Source organism: Cyprinus carpio, chromosome A21 (assembly GCF_018340385.1).
Source record: "Cyprinus carpio isolate SPL01 chromosome A21, ASM1834038v1, whole genome shotgun sequence".
Lineage (NCBI taxonomy): Eukaryota > Metazoa > Chordata > Actinopteri > Cypriniformes > Cyprinidae > Cyprinus > Cyprinus carpio.
Genome location: NC_056592.1, coordinates 13,492,426 through 13,516,592, shown reverse-complemented (window position 1 = coordinate 13,516,592; position 24,167 = coordinate 13,492,426). Strand labels below are relative to the sequence as shown.

Sequence of the window (24,167 nt, the reverse complement as noted above, 5' to 3'; positions counted from 1 at the left end):
AATGTGCTTCACAGCTGAGAGACCATTTAGCAAGTTCATGGATTAATTTTATTTATAACTAGTTTTATTTTTTGTTGTCAAACGGGACATACTACAAAAAACTAAAATGTAATAAAAAAATTTCCATCATAGACATTTCAAAAATCAAATGCAGTGTTTTAAAAATAATTTAATATATTGAAGATTTAAATTTATTAAAATTTATTTAAGAATTAAATTTATAATGTTTTGTTAAAATTAAAAATAAATTTAAATGTAAAAATAAAAAAACATTTAAATTTAACTTAATGTGCTCTAAGCATTACGTCAACACTGAAACAAAAAACCTCCCATGATATATAGACATATTTAAAAGAATTATAATAAAACTGACACAAACCTTAATTAAAATTAAAATAAAATGGAAAATATAAAAACTAATCCAAAATATTAATAAAACAAAACAAAAAAAATCTTAATGATACTAAAACAATACTGAGCAAAAGTAAGAATACTGTGTGATAAGATTAACAAAATCACATAAAAAGGTATTATGTATTAAGATATTGAATGAACATTGCTCAACTAACCCAGGGACTTCGGTGCAGTTAGCTGATTTCAGATATAACTTTAAAGGGTGACAATGAGAGAAACATGCAAATAAACTAAGTTGGTAGAGCTTTTTTAACATTAAACATTATATTTAAAGACAAAAATCAGGTTGAAGCAGCCCAAATACTCGCCAATAAATCTGATCTTTAGTAACTCTAATCTCCTTGTAAGTCACCTGCTATGAAGTGTATAGGTGTAACAAACAGCTCCGAAGAATTATGTTTAAAAGAACAATGTCTTTGTCACATTTTTTTAATGTCCAAAAGTGAAACCGTTGTTTTAATCTTCAGTGCTGCAGTTGTTCAGTAACCTTCAGTAACTTTTTATATCACTTTAGGTTACTGATTTATTTTTTGAGGTACACTAGGAACAGCTCTGCTTCAGAATTATAGTTGTGTTTGGTGACATTGGTCCTATTCTTAAACTAGTCATAGTAGTCTGTATTGTCGTCAGTTGCTGCTTTGTGTCAAATTAAAGCATAGTAGCAGTGATCAACTGATTTCTAATCTAAAGTTTACTGTGTAAATCTGATTCTTAGCCGAGAAATCTGAGATAAGTAGCATGTGTTAGCCTTTGAACTTCGACTACAGTATACATGAATTACAACTGTAGAGCAAAGATTGTCAGAGCAGACCTCAAAAGGTGACCTTGTTCAGTGAGCCTTAACAATTGAAAGGTTAACTGCTAAACTGGATTACAACTTCTTAAGAACAGAGATTCCCATTCACGTCCAAGAGGGGCCAAGTGGTCACCAGCACTTCAAAGACAGTTTCTATATATTATTTATACACAGCCATTAGTGAAATACTTTTTTAAATCACAAATGTAACCTACATAGACTTATATGTAACCATTTTTATAATAAATACCTGCAATAATACTTGACACACTTCTTGTGAAAACTATTCACACTTGACCTTTTTCAGTGAACTCTGGTTTTAAACAAGACAAAAAAAAAAAAAAACATTAAACTGTAACCTTGTCTTTCGTTATCAGTGATTTAAAAATGCTGACTAAAAAATAAAAGCTAACCATTATGTATTTCAAAGTTTTTTCTATATTAATAATAATAATACTAATTTATAAATAGATTTACAAGAATTGTATGACGCAAAAAACTTTAAAACTGGTGTGAATTTTGTTATCGGCACAATACATGTACAGCCCAATTTTTCCAAAGTATACTTCAGATTTTACATGTACGCTAGGGCACAATATGTGCGTACTGCATACGTGCAGCAAGTTTTTTCTAACCGCTCAGTGCAAAAACTGGACGAGGATGAATTTTTCAGTGTGCATATGTCCACCGCTTGTGTTTGCAATTTGCAGTATACTTTTCAAAAGCATACTTGTATATGTTTAACTGAGCCGAAGTGGCGTAAAAAAAAACATTAAACTGTAACCTTGTCTTTCATTATCAGTGATTTAAAAATGCTGACTTTAAAAATAAAAGCTAACCATTATGTATTTCTCAGTTTTTGCTATATTATTATTAATAATAATAATACTAATTTATAAATACATTTACAAGAATTGTATGACGCAAAAAACTTTAAAACTGATGTGAATTTTGTTATCGGCACAGATTTACAAGAATTGTATTTTTTCAAAAAGTATACTTCAGATTTTACATGTACGCTAGGGCACAATATGTGCGTACTGCATACGTGCAGCAAGTTTTTTCTAACCGCTCAGTGCAAAAACTGGACGAGGATGAATTTTTCAGTGTGCATATGTCCACCGCTTGTGTTTGCAATTTGCAGTATACTTTTCAAAAGCATACTTGTATATGTTTAACTGAGCCGAAGTGGCGTAAAAAAAAAAAGTAAACTGTGGAATTTATACTGACAACTAGTGGCAGGATGCAGAATCACACAGATTTCAGTTACTAGAAATGCAATCAACTTTGCAATAAACCCTAATTAATTTAAGGCTAGTCAAGTCACGTGATCTTAACATGTCTGCCCCCATGAAGGCAACTGACTTAATGTAAAACAATCAGCTTTTACTGACATGACTGGAGTCTGTTTCTTGTCAGAGTACGTCATTTTTAACTTTTTTGGGTTAATCTTTGTGTTAAACTTTTTAATGAGGTAAACGATTAAGTACGGCTTTTGATTACATTTGACAACACAACCGCTGTCACTGTCTACTTCAAAGTGCGCACACAGACTTATAATAGCCGAATTAAATGACTACCTTCTTGTAAGTATTGTTCAAAGTGTGAACAGACTTATAATGAATAATATTGAATTATGAAAGTCAGATGTGTCGCGCCTGAGGTAGTTTGTTTCCAGACTGAAAGGCTGTCCTGGAAATGCGACATGACTCGAGTACAAGAGTCCGATGTAACATCTTGCGCGCTGACACAATGTATGCAGGGGACAACTCGATCAAGGTCAGCGTGCTGCAAAGTGTTACTGCGGACTTTCCCCCCTTTTTATCGCAGTAAAAGCGCGTGATACTCATTTATATGCAACGAATAAGCTAGAGTCTGCGAATTTAAATGTTAGGCACTGAATCAAATCTGCTAAGACGTGTTTCTGGCGCTGTTAGTAGTCCTACAATCAAACTATCAGGACACACTGACCCATTTACAGTGTAAAGTTTTTACTGCTGAGCGTAAGATTGGAAATATTGGTAGCGACAGCGGACATTTGTCAGTGATGGGCTGTATATGACACCAGAATCCCGATTATCAGCTTCACCAGGCGCATTAACATTAAATGTTTACACTCACACAAAATAAAGGAGCATTGCGTTGCTGGGAGCCGGTTGGATGAATACTTACCAGTATTTCAGAGAGCATTGCTGGTGCCTCGAAGCCAACCAAATAAACTCTTGAGCAAACACTAAATCCGATATTTACACATGCACTATCACATATAGCCTATTACAGTACTGTGTATTGTCCAACACGACGATTTAAAGAGCAGATGCTCTGCCTATTTGTTGAAGTGGGCTACCTTAGCAATTCTGGTGCTGTATTAAGTACGATAAGCTATAATTTTTAGACGTAAAATCAATGCAACTACTCGATATTTTGAATGAATGGCGGCGAGTGCAATCGGTTGAGCAAACGCGTATGTTTAATCCATGTTTGGTTCGCTCTTCCTGGACTAGTTCCCCATATTGCTGTTTCGGTTGTCACTGGAAGGCTGGATCCTGTCTTCCGCTAATACAGCTGAGATCCCGGTTACGTATATCCTCGTTCTTTCTCCTCCCTCTCTGCTCTTGCGTCTGCTGTTTCTCCGTTACGTCCGCTGCCGCTTCCAATCACGCGTCCTCGCGCCTCCGTCACAAGCTGCAGCAGAGCTTTAAACAATAAAGAGAAACTGACCTACTGTATGTGTGACTCACGAGTTTACACACTTTTGAGTTATTATGCGAAGCCTCTATTCAGATTTCTTACATCCCGGGCTATTTTGGGAACTGTGTGAGGGGTAAACGTAACGCGCGTGATGTAAACCAAAGCCATTTATTCACTACCATGATTCGTGACTAGATAAATTACTCGGCCTTCGCACAGGGTTTTTCAAAGCTGTAACGAAAAAACGTTGCATCTCGTCCTGAACTGTAACGCTCGTCTAATGTTGATGCATTTCACTATTAAGCAGTATTTTTATTAGCTATTTATGAAGGGAACAGTTGATACATTTCCCAAGGATACGTGCGATTTAATGCCAACCGTGAATAGAATTATTCTGACAGCTTTTATGAACGAAGTTTAAGTCATTCACGTGCACGTGCAGTGTAAAAATGTTCATGAGTATTAGGGAGAATAATAATAATTCATGTTAAAATGAACGAATTCTACAATAAATCCTGTGAATTGGTTAACGGACGTTTCCATAAGTGGAGCCAAATTATATTTAACAGGACATGCATTTTTACAGTAAACACAGCAAAAACATAGCCTAGCTACTGTAAACGAGTCTTATTGCAATTTACAGTGAAAAAACGTAAACTGACGTTCCCAGAAGTTCCCATGTGACGCATCGCCTTTGTGTTTGTTTCTTATTTTGTTATCTGTAATGTAAACCAGGCTGCTTAATGTTACATTTTTTTTCACGTTTAAGGCAATTTTAGTGTTACGTGTATTACCTGGAATTCTTTGTGATGTATATGTTTATTACTCATTGTTCGAAGAATAACTCATTTTAATATCATCATGTGGCCATTTGTTTTTGCCTACTAGGCTACTTGATTTAGAAGTGCTCCGGTTGTATTATATCAGCCGATCAATTTTTATTTGGCTATTATATAGCTGTTAATAAATAAATAAGTGTAAGTGGTTCCGTAGTAACGCGACAGAATGCGTTTGTCCCAGAGAAGCTTAAACGGCGGACCTGTAAATCAAGCATCGCTTTAGATGGCATGGAAAATGTCAGTCTGCTCGGTCTTGTGACACTGACCCAACTCGCTGCTCTAGGCCTCCCGTGGTCAGCTGGTTCATACAACAGTTTTGGGCTGTGAGCCAGCGGCGCGGAGTCCAGTGACTGCGGAGAGAGGAAAGGAGAGACTAACAGTCCGTGTAATATTATGATGGTTCATGGATGAGTTTTGGGGTGCGTTGCGTCTCAAAGACGCGCAATGCTGTAACGGAAAAGAGTCCCGTGTTAAGGAAATTATTAGACTATAGTGGTCTATTTTAGGAATGCAGGCCAGACAGCGTGACTGAAACCTGGTGTCCGTTTTGCAAAAATAAAAAAATAATCAGACATTCCTAAGAACACTTATAAGAACAAAATGCATGCACATGCGCTGGGCTTGTGTGGAAGCAACGGAGTACTGCAAGAGAAAGGATTAAAAAAGAAACAGGAAGCGCTAGTGTTCCCGTTGTCATTGAGAACGCACACGCGACCTTGAATTCAAGGTCATCCCCGACGCAGCCTACGCTGCATTTCAGCCGAGCTGCATTCTGTCTAAATGCTCTTCACACAGAGCTCCTTTACTGCATGTTTCCTCGCACGCCCTCATTTGAACGGTTCTGTCACGGTTTGGTAGATGTTTTACAACTTTTAAAGAGCACCATGAGATCTTTTCCTACGGAGGCTTTTGTGTAAATTTGGTTTATGGCTCTACCACAAAAGGTCACACCTCGGTGCTCTGGAATGCTGATAGAGGTCATGACCCCAGAAACAGGTGGGAACAACTACAGAAACACTTATAGCCTCTCAAAAAGACAACAGCTGGGAGGTGAAGGCTATGCAGTAAATGGACATTGAATCATTCTCATGTTAAACAATCCACCTTATTTCTCTCAGCTGGGACTCCCATGTGTCCTACACAATCACTAGGTCTCTTTTTAACATGGTGACTGTAAAAAATAAAAAAAATCACTGTCTCTTAATAGGGATTGATTAATTTGAGAAAGAGTGTGCTGTGTTTTTTTTCACGGGTATTGTTATAAAAGGTTTTTTTTTAAACATGAGAAGAAATTTTGGTGCAGCAATTTGTAGTTAGTCTATTTATGGTAACAGAGGTTTTAGGTATTACGTAGCCTTATAAGTCATGGGTTGTTGGTATTAATTGTAGTTATATTGGTATTTGATTTTTTATACATTAATTTATTATGTTTCGTGTATACTGTAATACTCGATTTGAATGCAGCACAAAACATTTTTCATATTCGTTTAGTATAGATTAGAGTGGTCTATAATGAAACAATAAAATTTTTCATATTAGTTTAGTATTGATTTGGGTGGATTGTGATGAAATGCTTGGACATCTCGCGGTGATGTGATTATGGAGCAGATAAGTGGATTGTGTCAGTCTGCCGACTAGTGACGTCTTTGTACAGAGTGTCCTCGCACACAAGGTCATATGTTTCCGTCCACGAAAGTTGAGACATCCGAGCATGTGGCCCAGTTTAAGCTCCTGTAGTGAAGCAACAATGCGATAACAGTGTGCAGTGAGTGATGCCAAATAATCAGTGAGAAATACAAAATGCAGAGCAAAACATTTTTAATTTCTTTATCACATATTGGTCACATTATTTTGTCATTTTCATGGTGCAACATTAGATGATTGAAATATGATGTCAGATAATAGCATAATTCATGTTTGTGTTTATTTTTGCATTTATTTTGAGGTAAGAGGAATTTTACAACAGCCCCATTTCTGTTGTTGATCAATATATTAATAAAGTCACTTAATTTCACTCGAAAGCAGTGTGTTCTGCGATTTTAAAAGCCAGAACATCATAATCACTATATTTAGGTTAAGTTTAAATTGTAGACTTATTGCCTGACTGTTTCTGGGGGTTCAGGAGTGGGACTGATTGTTTCTGTTACAGTTCAGTGAGGTTTTGTGCACAAAGGAAGTATTGTTTTTAATTGAAAATAAAAATAGATTAATAATTAAATAAAAATCAGTGTAATTCAAGCGAATGGGGACTACAATTTTCAACAAAGTCTTTTGGATCATGTCTGAATTAACTGAAAAAATCTGTCAATTGCAGTGAAGTGTTATTTCAGAACATCACAGGGTTTAAAGCAGTGGTCTCTAACTCAATTCCTGGAGGGCCACAGCTCTGCACAGTTTAGCTGCAACCTTAATCAAACACACCTGATCCAGCTAATCAAGGACTCCAGGATTACTAGAAACGTCCAAGCAGGTGTGAGTTGGAGCTGGCTGAGGCTAAACTGCAGAGCTGTGGTCCCCCAGGGATTGAGTTTGAGACCTCTGGTTTAAAGGTAAGCTTTCAGCGCAGGATTATGCAGCCTCACCATCTGAGTCAGATTGCATTTGTTTCCTCCACAGTATCTCGAGATGTTTCAGCTGCCATTCATGATGCAGGTTTTTGTTTTAATTGTTTGTTCTGAATTACACTGCTGTTTCATGTAGGTTCTGTTAGGCCTTTTTCACACTGCCTTCAAAAGCAGTGTGTATTCATTTCAGAGGCCATATTAATGTTAAAGATGATCAAAACAAACATTCTAGCTGAATTTAGAGAACATGATGAAAATGCATTATAAACTAATTTATTAACATGATCTTTTAAAGAATTTTATGTATACAACTATTATGAACTATAGCTATTGTTTGAAAAAAAAAAATAGAATTATGCAAGTTACACACAGTGAACTGCACAAAACACTTTCTGATTAGTAAATCTGGCTGTCTATCTGCAGTATATATTCCACATGGGTTTTGAAACCTTGTGCAGATTAATTAGCATTTATATGTAAATGTGAGCATCCTTCCTATGTAAATGAAGTTTAATAATTATTAGTGACTCTGATAAGCATTAACTTACTCCTGATAAACATTTTATATCATTTTATATTACACTTAAAAAAGTAATTGAAGTTCTTACAATAATGTTCAATATTTAATGACTGTTCCATTTTAATATATTTATGTGATTTTTGTAAAGCTGATTTTTTTTTTTTTTTTTTTTTAAGCATCATTACTCCAGTCTTCAGTGTCACATGATCAGTCAGAAATCATTCTAATATGCTGATTTGATGCTCAATGATCATTTCTACTTATCAGTGTGGAAAACAGTTGTGCTGCTTAATATTTTTGTGGAAACCAAGATTCTTTTTCTCAAGATTCTTTAATAATTAGATAATTCAGTGTCACTTTTGATCAATGTAATGCATCCTCGCTGAATAAAAGTATTTCTTTCATTTTAAAAAAACTGGCCCCACACACACATATATATAGACTGTGTGTGTGTATAAGCAAGTATCATGACCATCTTGTTATGCCTGATGCTGTTGTTTTAGTCGAATTCTGAAACAAACAAATTCTGACTTATTTGTAGTGGGTGAGGCTGACGTAACCTTATGCTAGAAGCTTTTCGGGGTCTTTTAGTGGTCTGTGATGATTTTAACCCTAACCTAGGGCTGCACGATTAATCGAAATTAAATCGCAGTTGCGATAAATCGCGATTAGTCAGAAGCTGCAGTGAGTCATCTTTCAGTGAAGAACAGTCCAGTGATCAGCCGAAAATCTCCATCCGAAGGCCAGAGGGAGCTCTAGCGCTGAAACTCCAAATACGCCTAGCAGAAGAAACACACGGCAGTCACTGAAACAGAAATTTAACTGCTTCCATTAATTCAACGTGACTCTTGGACTATGACAATATATGGTTTATCGGAGTCTTGGAATATAATTTTTATTATAATAATGCAATGCTAGTTGACAGCCTTTATCACTGCTTAGAATACTATGAAATATGTTGTGTGCCTTATTCTGTGTAAGAAGCCACATCTCACAGAAGGATTTTTCAAACACTGGACTGACGTTAAGTGAGTAAGTTTGGAGTAAAAAACATATTAAATGTGGTATTTTCAAATGCTTTCAGATGGAGCAGCATTTACTAGACAGAGCCATAGTTCACATACAAGCTACCCAAACAGTTTTCATAATGGCAGGACGACGACTTCGTTTTCACAATCGCACAATTAAATCCTCTGCGATTAGGAATGTGATTTTGCGTAGCTTGTCAGAGAGCTACGACTCTGTGTAGTAAATGCTGTTCTGTCTGAAAGCACACGACGAAGATTTACTACTAATCACAGAACCGGCTTTACTGATGAGATGCACATGACAATCACATTCGATTAATCGTGCAGCCCTACAAATACTGGACACGCCCAGATGTCTTCTACATAAGAGTTTCCTACTTTGTTCTCTCACAGATCCACTCTCAGGTCGAAGTCTTAAGACAAACTGGGGGAAAATGGACTGCATATTGCTTTTCTCCATCTCAGCTGTGCTACTAAAATCTCTCTCGAGCTTTTCCTGCCAAGGTAAGAGCTGCAGTTCTCGGATTTGAGCATCCTTCGCTCATTCCCTCACTCATTCTGTATCCTCCTCTTTCCACAGGTTGATCAAAGTGAGTTTCTATTCAACTCTCATGTGTTCTTCAAATTGGGCAGAACTGTGGTGCTTGACTCAGATAAGAGAAATTCATGACGCTCTCTCTTTATAAAGCCATTTCGTTCACTTGAGTGGCGTGAAATATTTAACAGCAAAAATCCCCCCTGTCAACATGCAATCTTGAACATATTCCAAATGACAATCATTATAATGCAACCAAAGATAACTTTTGAGGAAGTTACTTTACCTCCCAAGTCTTTCATTCATTCCTCATACGACAGACGTAACGAACAAAAATTGTTCATGAATGACCCAACACTATCTTATGCAATATTTGGGTCCCCAGTACCATGATTAAGAACCACTCATTTGAATACACAAAAAAATGGCTTAATATGTTTTTTTTTTTTTTTTTTTTTTTTTTTCTTCAGCTGTCCAGTCTGAGACGACTGGTGTGGATATATTCTCCAAAATTCTGGAGGCAAACAAAGGTAAGTTATTTACTTGACTGACAATGTTAGTCAGTTTTAATGCTTTTTAATTTATATTATATATATATATATATATATATATATTGTTTATATATATATATAATATATATATATATATATATATATATATATATATACACGCACACAAAATACTTATAAATTAAGTTTGTCAATCGATTAAAAAATTAATCTAATGGATTACACAATGTGGTGATTAATTTAATTGCATATTAATCGCAAATTAAATTTGGCTGAGAGATGATGCACAAAAGAATTTAAAGCCATTATTTGCATTTAGCAGATGCTTTTTATCCAAAGTGACTTGCAGTGCATTCAGGCTATACATTTTATTTTTTCTTTAGTAGTTGCGCTGCATGTTTGTCAACTGTATGAAATGTAAGATGACGTACATGTCTCGGGCTTGGCGTTAAATTAAATTAACACCTTAAACTGTAAGCCTTATTATAAATATTAGCAATGGTTCATTTTTAACTTTCTTAAAGTTGATAAACTATAAAAAGGTCATGGGTTAGTAGTAATTAAAATGTTAACAGTAAGTTTAATTTTTATATATAGGCTATTAGCCAATTTATAGTTGGTACATGATTTCACAGTTAAAAGGCATGTATGTCTTTTTAAATCATGTTTGCTTGCAGATGACCTTTTAACACTTCTATAAGAGATTAAATGAGTGAAATGATTCTGACTCTGTTTTATGATTCAGAGATCAGTGACACGCTTCTTGAGGGAGATATGGTCATAAGTGTATCAAAGAATGCCTTGAGCTGTTTAAATGACTACTGCAGATGGCCAAAGTCCCCTTCGGGACAGGTTGAAGTGCCATATACCATTGCAAATGACTTCTGTGAGTGACGATAAATCCACTTTTACGTATATCTGCGTCAACATCCAATAACCTATGTAATTTTGTGCATTTATGATAGATGATTATGAGAGGAGCGTGATTGAAAGTGCAATGAAGAGCATCGCTTCTAAAACCTGTGTCCGTTTTGTCCACGGACTAACCTGCATTCGTTTTGTGTTGCGAAGGACCTGCATGGGTGAGCTTGATCATACCTGAATGATGAATGTACTCATACCTGAATCCCATTCAAAAGTTTAAGGTCAGTAAGATGTTTAAAAGATTGTTTTACAAGGATGCATTAAATTGATCAAAAGTGACAGTAAATACGTTTGTTATAAAATTTCAATTTTAAATAAACCATTGTGAATTTCAGTTCTTTGTAAATATTTCTTTGCAGCTGCTCGTCTAGTGTAGGGAGATCTGGAGGTGCACAACAGTTGTCTCTGTCTATGGACGGCTGTATTAATTATTTTATCATTTATCATGGGATTATTGATTATCTGGGGTTCCACCACGAACACACCAGGACCGACAGAGACAAGTACATCTGGATCAACTGGCAGAATATTCCAGAAGGTCAGATGATGTGTGTGAGAGAATGTGGACAAATCTCAAATTCTAGAAGTGTTTTAAAAACAATCTTTATTTTATGGTAATGAAAACCTCAGTACCCATGAATACTTGTTTGCCCTTGCATAGCATCTGCAAACAACTTTCAGATAAAGGACACAAATCTGAATACCCCTTATGACTACAATTCCATCATGCATTATGGAAGGTAAAGCTTCACCCATATTACTTTTGAATTCATGCTTCAGTATGGATATATAAAGTACATTCTCAAGGGAATTCACTCTCATCCTTCATCTGCAGGACAGCCTTTGCCATACAATCTGGCTTGGAAACCATCATTCCAATTCCTAACCCTTTAGTATCGATTGGACAGAGGCAGGAATTGTCTTACACTGACATTCAGAGAATCAACATGCTCTATGAATGTGGTGAGCTCATTTACACCAATGTAGTCTCCATTTTGGACAGTACTACAAATCTGATTGGAATTTTTTTTTTTTTTTTTTTTTTAAATACCTGCAGCTGTTTAAAGTGAACATTGAAGATCAAATCCCAGTGAAATACAGACTGTGACAAAAGGATTACGGTACAGTGTAACCAAAGTACATATCTTCCTTTTGTCTGTAATTTGGCCACATAAATGTTGTGGACTGACTGCAGTGCTGAATTGCAATAAACCTTGTTACGGGTCAGTCCTGATTTGGTTTCGTGTTAGTTCCTAGCAGGGCTGAACTTCTTGAGTTCCTTGATGAGTTAAGGGAAAATACACACACTACACTACACTTGCAAGCCATCTGAATGCAAATTTCCTGTTAGAGATGCATGTACACAATACCAATGCCTGTTTATGCCTCTGTGTGTAAAAAAAAAAAAAAAAAAAAGGACGAAAAATTTAGTCATTTGACAAATTATCAATTAAAAAAAAAAACTAAGTGGCAACTGAGATTTAAAGGGATTACTCCACCCCAAAATGAAAATATTGTCATTAATCACTTTACCCCAATGTGGTTCCGAACCTGTAAAAGCTTTGTTTGTCTATGGAACACAATTTAAGATATTTTGGATGAAAACCGGGAGGCTTGTGACTGTCCCATTGACTGCCAAGTAAAATACACTGTCAAGATCCAGAAAAGTATATGAAAGACCTCGTCAGAATAGTCCATTTGCCATCAATGATTCAACTGTAATGTTATGAAGCGACGAGAATACTTTTTTGTACATGAAGAAAAACACAGAATTCATCTCCTCCGTGTCTCTACACATCACCATAGCACCATTTTGGAGAATATGAACTTTACTTGGCAGTCAATGGGTAAAGTCTCAAGCCTCCCGGTTTTCATCCAAAATATCTTAAATTGTGTTCTGAAGACAAAAAAAGCTTTTACGGATTTGGTGTGTGTGTGTGTGTGTGTGTGTGTGTGTGTGTTTGTTAGATTGTGTGAGTCGAAATAAAGTTACAACTGTGAGACATAGTTGCAGGTATGAGAAATCAAAATACTTGGGTTTCTTTTTTTTTTTTTTTAAACTTTAAGCAGGAACAGGCTTCCGTAGCATAATGTTATTTACCAGTAATACAAAACCGTTACACTTTATTTTCAAGATTTTAGTTTGATTTTAGTTGTATTAGTAAAAGGGTTTCATTCCTTTACTATTGTGATTACTAAAGGCACACAGAATAAAACATTCATTGATGGTCAGTGTATCCATAAACAAGTGAGCCAGTCATATACAGTGAACGTCCAGTAGATGGCACTAAGTGTCTGATCACCGTGGCCTTCCTGCACATCAGGTGCTATCTGATTATCCAATAAAGTGTATCACTCATGCTGAGGGCTCCAAGATTTAACCACACCTGATGGTATTATGTTTTTGGTCACATTGGTATTTTTTTATTTTGTCCCAGTAAAATCTGAGAATAATGCCAGGTGCCTTCCCAGTGGAGCACAGCATATCCTAAAGCTAGCGAAGTTGCAAAACTATACTCCAAAGAGGATTTTCTGAGGAGCTACAAACCTCAAGAACACCCTGACACTCACAGCTTTGGCGTAGGTGGATCTTTCTGCCTAATGTCACCATTTGGCGCTTTATTCTCTGATTCGTTTGGACTGGTTTTGGGGGTCTTGGGTTTCTGTTGATCCCTTCTCAAGTGTCTTCTTTGACGTCTCCTTTTGGGCCTGTCTGTAGAAGCTGGGTTCGATTCTGGTACATCCAGCAGGGGGTCCAGGTGAATCTTCCCACTCACTGCATCTGAAGACTCGTCGATGTATGCAAGATTTTCCCCAAAGTAATCCAAGGGCTGAGAGAGGATGGGATCTTTAGGCATGGCATGGAGTTTTTCTTTTTCCACTAAATCTTTGCCCTTGTCGCTACCCCCTCCCTCCGGGACCCGGTCTGTTTGGGTTTCCTCCGATTGGGACTCGGAGTTGTTTTTTGACTCATGGTGTATACGTTTTTTGGGGCTGGTTTTGTCTTGTTCTTCTTCTTTTCCTGTTTGGGTCACCTCTGTTCGGTACTCAGAATCTACCCTGACTGCCATTTTCTCTGTGGCGCCTGTGACGCCGCTTTCGCCTGGTGCGCTTGAAGACATGTTGAAATCCACAGACATGTTCTGGATGTTCTGAGTCCAGTCTGAGGCATGTGCTCTCAACCCCTCCATCTGAGAGCAGAAAGTAGGGCAGGAGAAATGGAAAGGCTTGAGAGTTATGGAGAGATTTGTATGTCACCATGAACAGAATGATTGAAATTTGATACAGATTTTAGGTTAATAGGAGCTGTGGAGATGAATTATAGGTATGAGGGTAAATGGAAGGAAGGGTATCATGAAGATAGAAGGGGCGGGAATTGAGAGAGAAGTTAAAAATCCCATTTGAGCTGCAGTGTTGGGTTTGACCAGGGAGTCTGACCAGGCACTGACCTTATTCATAAACTCCATAAGACATTTGATTATAAAAAAAATTGCATCAAGATTGAATCATTGGGATACCTCAGCTTTGGTTTTTTTGGTAAGAACTAGGATCCAGTTCCCAATCATGGAAAGAATGGACACAAAGTAGGCCAATCCAAACAAAACCCAGAACCACACCAGAGGCTTGTACCAATGATGTTTACCTGCATCGCCATCACCTGTTGGACAATAAATGTACAAAACACATAAAGAGTAATTTATTCAAATAAAATGTATAGTTCGCCCAAAAATGAAAATTGTCTCATTTAATCACTGTCATGCAGATCCAAACCTTTTGACCTTAGTTATTCTGTAGAACACAAAGATAGATATTTGTAAGAATGTTTCAGCTGTTTTTGTCCATATTATGAAAGTCAATAGGACCCAACATTTTCAAGCTTCAAGAAGGACATAAAGTTAGTGTGGAATTAATTCAGTGAAAACATTTGAAATGAACGTTTGATTAATGCATACAAAATGTTTGGACAAGAACCAATGAGGTTTGACAGCATTTGATGTTTGAGGTTTGTGTCACCATATGTGTGTTGATCAATGTTTTGATTGTATTTGTGAGAAAATAAAGGTTTATTTTGATCATAAAAGAATGATCATTTGAATTCAGCCACTTGGAATATAGCAGTTCATTGGCTCACCAGCTCCATTGACTATAATATGGACAAAAACAGCTGAAACATTCTTCAAAAATATCTTATTTTTGTGTTCTGCGTAAGTCATACACTGTTGTAACAACATGATTTTTTCATTTTTGCGTGACATTGTTTTAAGTGTAGTAAGATGTTGGATTCCATGGTGGATTGGCATTGGTGGAATCAAGCCATTGAGAAACATTCAACCTATTAAACACCCACCACAAGATCTTATATCAAGTCTTATTCACTGAGGGTTAAGATCATCTTGAGCAAGAAGACAATAGACAGGACAGATGCTTACAGGTTCATATCTTAGTTTCAATCAATTTGATCATGAAATAAAGTGCAAGCTATTTATCAAACTGTTAGTGAGCAAACATTTCAGGATTTCACCCAGTGGTACCTGCAACATAGTCTCCAAACCCCACTGTAGTGAGGGTGATGACCACAAAGTAGGCGGATTGTAGCCAAGTCCATTCTTCAACCCTCTGGAAGACTAAAATTGGCACAAAGATGAAGAGAACACAGCCCAGCAGGATGGACAGCACAGCGGTGATGACACGTACGATGGTTGGGCTCACCTTCCACTTCTGAATGGAGAAGATAAAGAAAACTGAAGAAAAATGTCAGGATAGCTTTAAATTTATGATTGGAGAAGATGAAGAAAACTGAAGAAAAATGTGAAAGTGTATGAAAGATGGCTTATAAATAATAATAAAAAAAACGATGATATTTTAAATAATGATTAACGGTTGTTTTGTGGGGTTGTTTTTGGCATCTTGATGTTTATTTGCCATTAAAGTTTATTGAAATTTTGCAATGGTGTTGATTAATGAATGTCCCCAGACGGTCTCCTACGGCACCCAACAGAAATCCAAACAAGGGAATGCCCACCAGTGTATAACAGATACAGAAGAACTGACCCCACGCTGTCTTTGGAGAGATGTTTCCATAACCTAGACCACAGACAAACACATTGATCTGAGGCAGATATTTTTAAACATCTCACAGTGCCAGTGATCCCCAGAATGCAGAGGCCAGGCCAGGCTCTGGCTTTAACATGCAGGTGTGTACAGCCAGTGATATGGAAGTCCCATACCGATCGTGGTGACAATGGTGCCACAGAAGAAGAAAGCACTGGCCAGGTCCCAACTGGTACTGAATGTGGCATTGCTGTTGGGGTCAACTCCAACACTGATAGCCTCTGCCACCACCTGTATAGAGACAATGGAGTATAGGAGAAAAAACGTTAGATATTAAACACAGGTTACAAACTAGTGGTTGTAATGGGCACTGCAGTCCAAATTTTAACATGCATCTGATCATAGAACTTTTTAAGGTTGGGTAGAATCTGTGAGAGATTTCAAAGTAGATGGCTGTAGCATTGTTTTTCAAAGTAACAATTATGTCATATTGTGGTATTTTTATGCTTTAGTACAATCAGAACATTACATATTACAGCACCTTTAAGCTAATAATTTACTTCTAGGGCTGACTGATAACAATCTTTTGATTAATCTGTGGCTGGTTACATAAAATACTTAATAGACTAGTCTTACAAGTTAGTCGTTATTACATTTTTAAGTCAGTAACATAAATACATAGATTGGTCTAATTTGAATCCAAAAATAAATCCAGACTGATTCCCCTTTGGCTAACTGCTGCTAGTTGGTCAAACTAGTTCTGAAGACCAAACAACACTGATCAGGATGTGGAATAACATGGGTTTTTTAGTTTTTTGTTTTCAGTATATACAAAACCTAAATTTGGTTTTTAAAAATCGGATTAATCGATTGACCAGCTAATCGATTATAAAATTAATCGTAACTTGCAACAATACTTACATCTATCAGATACGATAGATTCTCAGGGTTTACACATGTGTAGCTGTCCAAGAACACCTCACGGGTGGCTTGCAGCGCGACATGATGGGCTTCCTCATTTGGAGCCTCCAGGGCATTGAACACCAGAGCTCCCATAATTAAGTACAGGAGCATCCCAATGAGGACGAATATAAGGGTGGAGCCATGCATGGCTGAACGTCTGCTGGAGCCTGTCAGTTTCTTGTCCTTTCCGCTGCTGGTGTTGGTCCTCTTGGGGACAAGACTGCAAAATCAGCCAAATTCATTAAAGAGAGTTGCAAGCACTTCAAAGCTTAAGTGTGACCACAAAACAACTTTACAGAAGATTTAGCTCTAACCCATTAAACAGATGACAGACCATTAAAGTTGCAATATTGTTGGTCTACAACTTTCAGAATTTAAACCTAGCACAACGTTCAGACACAAACCTGTCCTTTTCCTCCTCGCGTTTCCAGCTCCGTCTTTGACAGTTACTAGAGTCTTTGGATCCGTATCCACATGCAAACCCCTCGTCCTCGTGATCTGATTGAGGTGAGGGGACAAGTATTTTAGAACTATAAATTAAAACCTGTACAAAAAAACCCCCAACTTGGTTGGACAAAATAATGTGAACTTTGGAAAATAGGCAATATTTCTTTAAAGTGTTTTTACCACCATTTGCCTTTTAATACAGCTTCCCAGCCTTCTTAGAATAGATTCATACAGCTTTTGAATATTCTACAGTTGACTGTCATCTGCCAGTTGTTTCAGAGATGTTGAAGGAGAGAATCTTTTCTGATGAAGTCTTGCCATGCTGTTGTTCTTAAAACACCAATCAGTTAGGCTGTTGAGGTTACAGACGCTCCTGCTAAATGGGGCTCCCATGATTTGCCCTTTTTGGAAGTCTGACAACTCACCGATTTCACCCACGGCTTGTACTAAACACTGCTGAACACAGCTTATACTATACTGGTATACAAACTAAAAAGTATAGAAAACTAAAGGATAATTAAAAAACAATCACAAGGTTTTTTCTCACTATAGCTTACACACGATATAATATAAAAACGGGTGTTCACATTATTTTGTCCAACACCTGTATGATTTTATTCTTGATTATTTGCCAAATATACATTTCAAAAGAGTCCTTCCTGAATATATGTATAACTTTTTTTTTTTTTTAAGTAACCAACCCCAATCTTTTAAAAGGGCAGTGTACATTTTGTTGTTTTTAATATTTTATAAACCACACATGAATTATAGAAGTCTATTTTAAGTCCTTTTGATGACACACTGTCAAGACATTAAACACATAAAGCCCTGGTACCCACTGCTCTGAATGCTTTCCTAACTCTAAACAAAGTGGACAGTGGACAGTTATACTGACAGAAATGGTACCCACTGCTCTGAATGTTTCAAAGATTGCAACTTCAGTCGTTGCGAAACAAAATTAATCTGTCTTCTGTTATTTACTGAGTAGCAACATCAGACATTTAGATAAACAAAGCCTAATAGACAGGGCATAGAGGTGAATTTGGGACATGAGGACTCACGCTCACAAGAATGACTTGATGTCTGAATGATTCTGAGGTTGATTCTTGTAAGTATATGAGTTTGGTTCTTATTGTTAAATATATTGAGTAAAATTACAGAAAGTGAGAGTAAGAAGCACTTAGAGCCAGTGAACGACGTGTTAGCTGTGAATAAAATATGTGAAGGAGAAGTATCATGAAAAAGAATTACAGCTTAGCAGTTATTGCTTATTATAAAGAAATGTTGAGGTTGGTCAGCTTTTTACTGGTCATAGAGAACTGTGTGAGAAATTAGACGAGTGTAGTTGACACAAGGTTTTTAAAGGTTTACTATAAGTAATTTTCTGTATGGGCACATAGGGCTATACGGTTGTGTTTGCACATTATATTGGTAAGCTGTCACAGTGGAACTTATAAATGCAATATATACACTCACCGGCCACTTTATTAGGTACACCTATTCAATTGCTTGGTAACACATATTGCTAATCAGCCAATCACATGGCAGCAACTCAATGCATTTAGGCATCTAGATGTGGTGAAGACGACTTGCTGAAGTTCAAACCGAGCATCAGAATGGGAAAGAAATGGGATTTAAGTGATTTTGAACGTGGAATAGTTGTTGGTGCCAGACGGGCTGGTCTGAGTATTTCAAAAACTGCTGATCTACCTAGGAGGATTTCACACGGACAACCATCTCTAGGGTTTTACAGAGAATGGTCCAAAAAAACAGAAAATATCCAGTGAACGGCAGTTGTGTGGATGAAAATGCCTTGTTGATGTCAGAGGTCAGAGGAGAATGGACAGACTGGTTAGAGATGACAGAAAGGCAACAGTGACTCAAATAACTACTCGTTACAACCAAGGTATGCAGAATACCATCTCTGAACGCACACAACACATCAAACCCTGAAAGCAGATGGGCTACAGCAGCAGAAGACCACACACCGGTGCCGCTCCTGTCAGCTAAGAACAGGAAACGGAGGCTACAATTCACACAGGCTCACCAAAACTGAACAATAGAAGATTGGAAAAACGTTGCCTGGTCTGATGAGTCTCGATTTCTGCTGCGACTATCAGAATTTGTCGTAAAGAACATGAAAGTATGGATCCATCCTGCCTTGTCTCAACAGTTCAGGCTGGTGCTGGTGGTGTAATGGTGTGGGGGATATTTTCTTGGCACACTTTGGGCCCCTTAGTACCAATTGAGCATCGTTTAAAATGCCACAGCCTACCTGAGTATTGTTGCTCACCATGTCCATTCCTTTATGATTACAGTGTACCCATCTTCTGATGGCTACTTCCAGCAGGATAATGCATCGTCACAAAGTTTAAATCATCTCAGACTGGTTTCTTGAACATGACAATGAGTTCACGTTACTCGAATGGCCTCCACAGTCACCAGATCTCAATCCAATAGAGCAGCTTTGAGATGTGGTGGAACGGGAGAGTCACATCATGGATGTGCAGTCGACAAATCTGCAGCAACTGCGTGATGCTATCATGTCAATATGGAGCAAAATCTCTGAGGAATGTTTCCAGCACCTTGTTGAATCTATGCCATGAATAATTTAGGCAGTTCTGAAGGCAAAAGGGGGTCCAACCCGGTACTAGCAAGGTGTACCTAATAAAGTGGCCAGTGAGTGTATAAATTTTTCAATTACAACAAATAAAAAAAAATAATTAAAACAAAACATTCATTGAACTGTGTGTGTGTGTGGTGTCTGTGTTTCATAATGGTTTTGTTTCAATTAAATTGTTATTGTTTTGATGTTTCAGTTCTTTTAATTATACACATAGACACACACACACACACACACACACACACACACACACAAACATATATATATATTGTATAACTTGTATTCAAAAACTAATCAAATAATAATTATATATAAAAATAAAGAAATGTTTCAAACAATAAATATGAATAGTTAATCATTAATAAGTTGTATACATTTAAAAACACTTGTGATAGCGATCTCTGACCTGGGATTTATGAAAAATATAATTTAACTTTTATCTGAAAAAGGACATAATTTGCTAAAAACATTATCATTTATGATAGTTTTGAAAACTAACATACAAAAACCACTGCTAGAGTAAAACATTTCTTACAGTCTGTGTGAGAATGTCACATGTTGTGCGACCAAATCATTTAGCAGTCTCATATTTTTATTTTATAGTATCAAGAGATATTTGTAATGATATACGCTGTGAGTTCTATTGAGGACAGTATTTGTGTATTTACGACTGTGTGACTATCTCATGTGCTTATGAATGTGTGTGTGCCTGTGTAAGATCTGAGACGCTTCTGATGCCAGGAGAATGAAATGTCTGTGGCAGTTATTGGGTTTGATTCGGAGCGCTAAAGGAACTGCTGACTGCATAGTTGCAAGCTCAGTATAAAAAGTGGTTTGGTGAACCAGCAAATACAAAGACATTCAGGCAATAAGATCTACTAATTAATCAATTTGGTGAAAATGTAAATAAAATGTAATTCAGGTGGTAGGATATGTAAGTCTAAGATTTCACAGCATGAATGTCCAACTTCCCGTGCCTTTATAGTGAGTAAAACAAGTATGTCTTCTACATAAGAGTTTCCTACTTTGTTCTCTCACAGATCCACTCTCAGGTCGAAGTCTTAAGACAAACTGGGGGAAAATGGACTGCATATTGCTTTTCTCCATCTCAGCTGTGCTACTAAATCTCTCTCGAGCTTTTCCTGCCAAGGTAAGAGCTGCAGCTCTCGGATTTGAGCATCCTTCGCTCATTCCCTCACTCATTCTGTATCCTCCTCTTTCCACAGGTTGATCAAAGTGAGTTTCTATTCAACTCTCATGTGTTCTTCAAATTGGGCAGAACAGTGGTGCTTGACTCAGATAAGAGAAATTCATGACGCTCTCTCTTTATAAAGCCATTTCGTTCACTTGAGTGGCGTGAAATATTTAACAGCAAAAATCCCCCTAACATGTCAACATATGCAATCTTGAACATATTCCAAATGACAATCATTATAATGCAACCAAAGATAACTTTTGAGGAAGTTACTTTACCTCCCAAGTCTTTCATTCATTCCTCATACGACAGACGTAATGAACAAATTGTTCATGAATGACCCAACACTATCTTATGCAATATTTGGGTCCCCAGTACCAGGATTAAGAACCACTCATTTAAACCAGTGAATACACAAAAAACAGAAAATATGGCTTAATATGTTTTTTTTTTTTTTTTTTTTCTTCAGCTGTCCAGTCTGAGACGACTGGTGTGGATATATTCTCCAAAATTCTGGAGGCAAACAAAGGTAAGTTATTTACTTGACTGACAATGTTAGTCAGTTTTAATGCTTTTTAATTTATATTATATATATATATATATATATATACACGCACACAAAATACTTATAAATTAAGTTTGTCAATCGATTAAAAAATTAATCTAATGGATTACACAATGTGGTGATTAATTTAATTGCATATTAATCGCAAATTAAATTTGGCTGAGAGATGATGCACAAAAGAATTTAAAGCCATTATTTGCATTTAGCAGATGCTTTTTATCCAAAGTGACTTGCAGTGCATTCAGGCTATAAATTTTATTTTTTCTTTCATAGTTGCGCTGCATGTTTGTCAACTGTATGAAATGTAAGATGACGTACATGTCTCGGGCTTGGCGTTAAATTAAATTAACACCTTAAACTGTAAGCCTTATTATAAATATTAGCAATGGTTCATTTTTAACTTTCTTAAAGTTGATAAACTATAAAAAGGTCATGGGTTAGTAGTAATTAAAAATGTAACAGTAAGTTTAATTTTTATATATAGGCTATTAGCCAATTTATAGTTGGTACATGATTTCACAGTTAAAAGGCATGTATGTCTTTTTAAATCATGTTTGCTTGCAGATGACCTTTTAACACTTCTATAAGAGATTAAATGAGTGAAATGATTCTGACTCTGTTTTATGATTCAGAGATCAGTGACACGCTTCTTGAGGGAGATATGGTCATAAGTGCATCAAAGAATGCCTTGAGCTGTTTAAATGACTACTGCAGATGGCCAAAGTCCCCTTCTGGTTGGGTTGAAGTGCCATATTCCATTGCTAATGACTTCTGTGAGTGACGAAATCCACTTTATTGTATATCTGCGTCAACATCCAATAACCTATGTAATTTTGTGCATTTATGATAGATGATTATGAGAGGAGCGTGATTGAAAGTGCAATGAAGAGCATCGCTTCTAAAACCTGTGTCCGTTTTGTCCCACGGACTAATCAAGTGGACTACATCAGCATTGAGAATCTAGCAGGGTGAGCTTGATCATACCTGAATAATGAATGTACTCATACCTGAATCCCATTCAAAAGTTTAAGGTCAGTAAGATGTTTAAAAGATTGTTTTACAAGGATGCATTAAATTGATCAAAAGTGACAGTAAATACGTTTGTTATAAAATTTCAATTTTAAATAAACCATTGTTTTTTTCATTTGTTTGTAGTTATTTGTTTGTGGTTGCTCGTCTAGTTTTGGGTTTTATTTATTTGTTTAAAAGTTGTCTCTGTCTATGGACGGCTGTATTAATTATGGGATCATTGAGCACGAGCTCATCCATTCTCTGGGGTTCCACCACGAACACACCAGGAGCGACAGAGACAAGTACATCTGGATCAACTGGCAGAATATTCCAGAAGGTCAGAGGATGTGAAAAATCTCAAATACTAGAGGTGTTTTAAAAAACATTCTTTTTATTTTATCGTAATGAAAACCTCAGTAACAATGAACACTCATTTGCCCTTGCACAGCATCTGCATACAACTTTCAGAAGAAGGACACAAATAATCTGAATACCCCTTATGACTACAGCTCTATCATGCATTATGGAAGGTAAAGCTTCACCCATATTACTTTTGAAATCATGCTTCAGTACAGATATATAAAGTACACCCTCACGGCAATCCACTCTCATTCTCCATCTGCAGGACTGCCTTTGCCATACATTTTGTGTTTTGTGGACCATCATTCCAATTCCTAACCCTTTAGTATCGATTGGACAGAGGCAGGAATTGTCTTACACTGACATTCAGAGAATCAACATGCTCTATGAATGTGGTGAGCTCATTACACCAATGTAGTCTCCATTTTGGACAGTACTACAAATCTGATTGGAATTTTTTTTTTTTTTTTTTTAAATACCTACAGCTCTTTAAAGTGAACACTGAAGATCAAACCCCAGTGAAATACAGACTGGGACAAAATAAAAGGATTATGGTACTGTGTAACCAAAGTACATCTTTTCCTTCCTCCTTGGTCTGTAACTTGACCACATAAATGTAATGGACTGACTGCAGTGCTGAATTGCAATAAACCTTGTTACAGGGTCGTTACTGGTTTGGTTTCGTGTTATTTGGTTTCGTGTTTGTTCTTATTGGGTTTTTTGATGGGTTTAGGGAAAATACACACACTACACTACACTTGCAAGCCATCTGAATGCAAATTTCCTGTTAGAGATGCATGTACACAATACCAATGCCTGTTTATGCCTCTGTGTAAAAAAAAAAAAAAAAAAAGGACGAAAAATTTAGTCATTTGACAAATTATCAATTAAAAAAAAAACTAAGTGGCAACTGAGATTTAAAGGGATTACTCCACCCCAAAATGAAAATATTGTCATTAATCAGTTTACCCCAATGTGGTTCCGAACCTGTAAAAGCTTTGTTTGTCTATGGAACACAATTTAAGATATTTTGGATGAAAACCGGGAGGCTTGTGACTGTCCCATTGACTGCCAAGTAAAATACACTGTCAAGATCCAGAAAAGTATGAAAGACCTCGTCAGAATAGTCCA

The 24,167-nt window shown here is 36.7% G+C and overlaps 1 protein-coding gene and 2 pseudogenes across 1 annotated transcript; 2 read left to right on the top strand and 1 right to left on the bottom strand.

Annotated features, from left to right (window-relative positions):
* Positions 1-9,329: 9,329 nt before the first annotated feature.
* LOC122134760 lies at positions 9,330-12,214 on the top strand (annotated as a pseudogene).
* Positions 12,215-13,243: 1,029 nt separating this feature from the next.
* On the bottom strand, positions 13,244-17,377 carry LOC122134759 (potassium channel subfamily K member 4-like). The gene is made up of 7 exons (XM_042711473.1): positions 17,240-17,377; positions 16,794-17,055; positions 16,049-16,163; positions 15,747-15,905; positions 15,353-15,550; positions 14,339-14,478; positions 13,244-14,011 (listed from the first exon to the last, which is right to left on the bottom strand). Exons 2-7 carry the CDS (start codon positions 16,980-16,982, stop codon positions 13,388-13,390), a joined length of 1,425 nt encoding a protein of 474 aa, XP_042567407.1. The 5' UTR covers positions 16,983-17,055; positions 17,240-17,377; the 3' UTR covers positions 13,244-13,387.
* Positions 17,378-20,910: 3,533 nt separating this feature from the next.
* LOC109045423 lies at positions 20,911-23,700 on the top strand (annotated as a pseudogene).
* Positions 23,701-24,167: the final 467 nt, after the last annotated feature.

What these genes read in the sequence shown, in the direction of transcription:
- LOC122134759 (XM_042711473.1), bottom strand. Translation starts at nt 16,982, where the DNA reads ATGCATGGCTCCACCCTTATATTCGTCCTCATTGGGATGCTCCTGTAC. An exon ending in ATCTATCGTATCTGATAGAT is followed by an intron (nt 16,164 to 16,793) that starts GTAAGTATTGTT and finishes GTCTCTATACAG; the next exon opens with GTGGTGGCAGAGGCTATCAG. An exon ending in CCAAAAAAACCAAAGCTGAG is followed by an intron (nt 14,012 to 14,338) that starts GTATCCCAATGA and finishes TTCTGCTCTCAG; the next exon opens with ATGGAGGGGTTGAGAGCACA.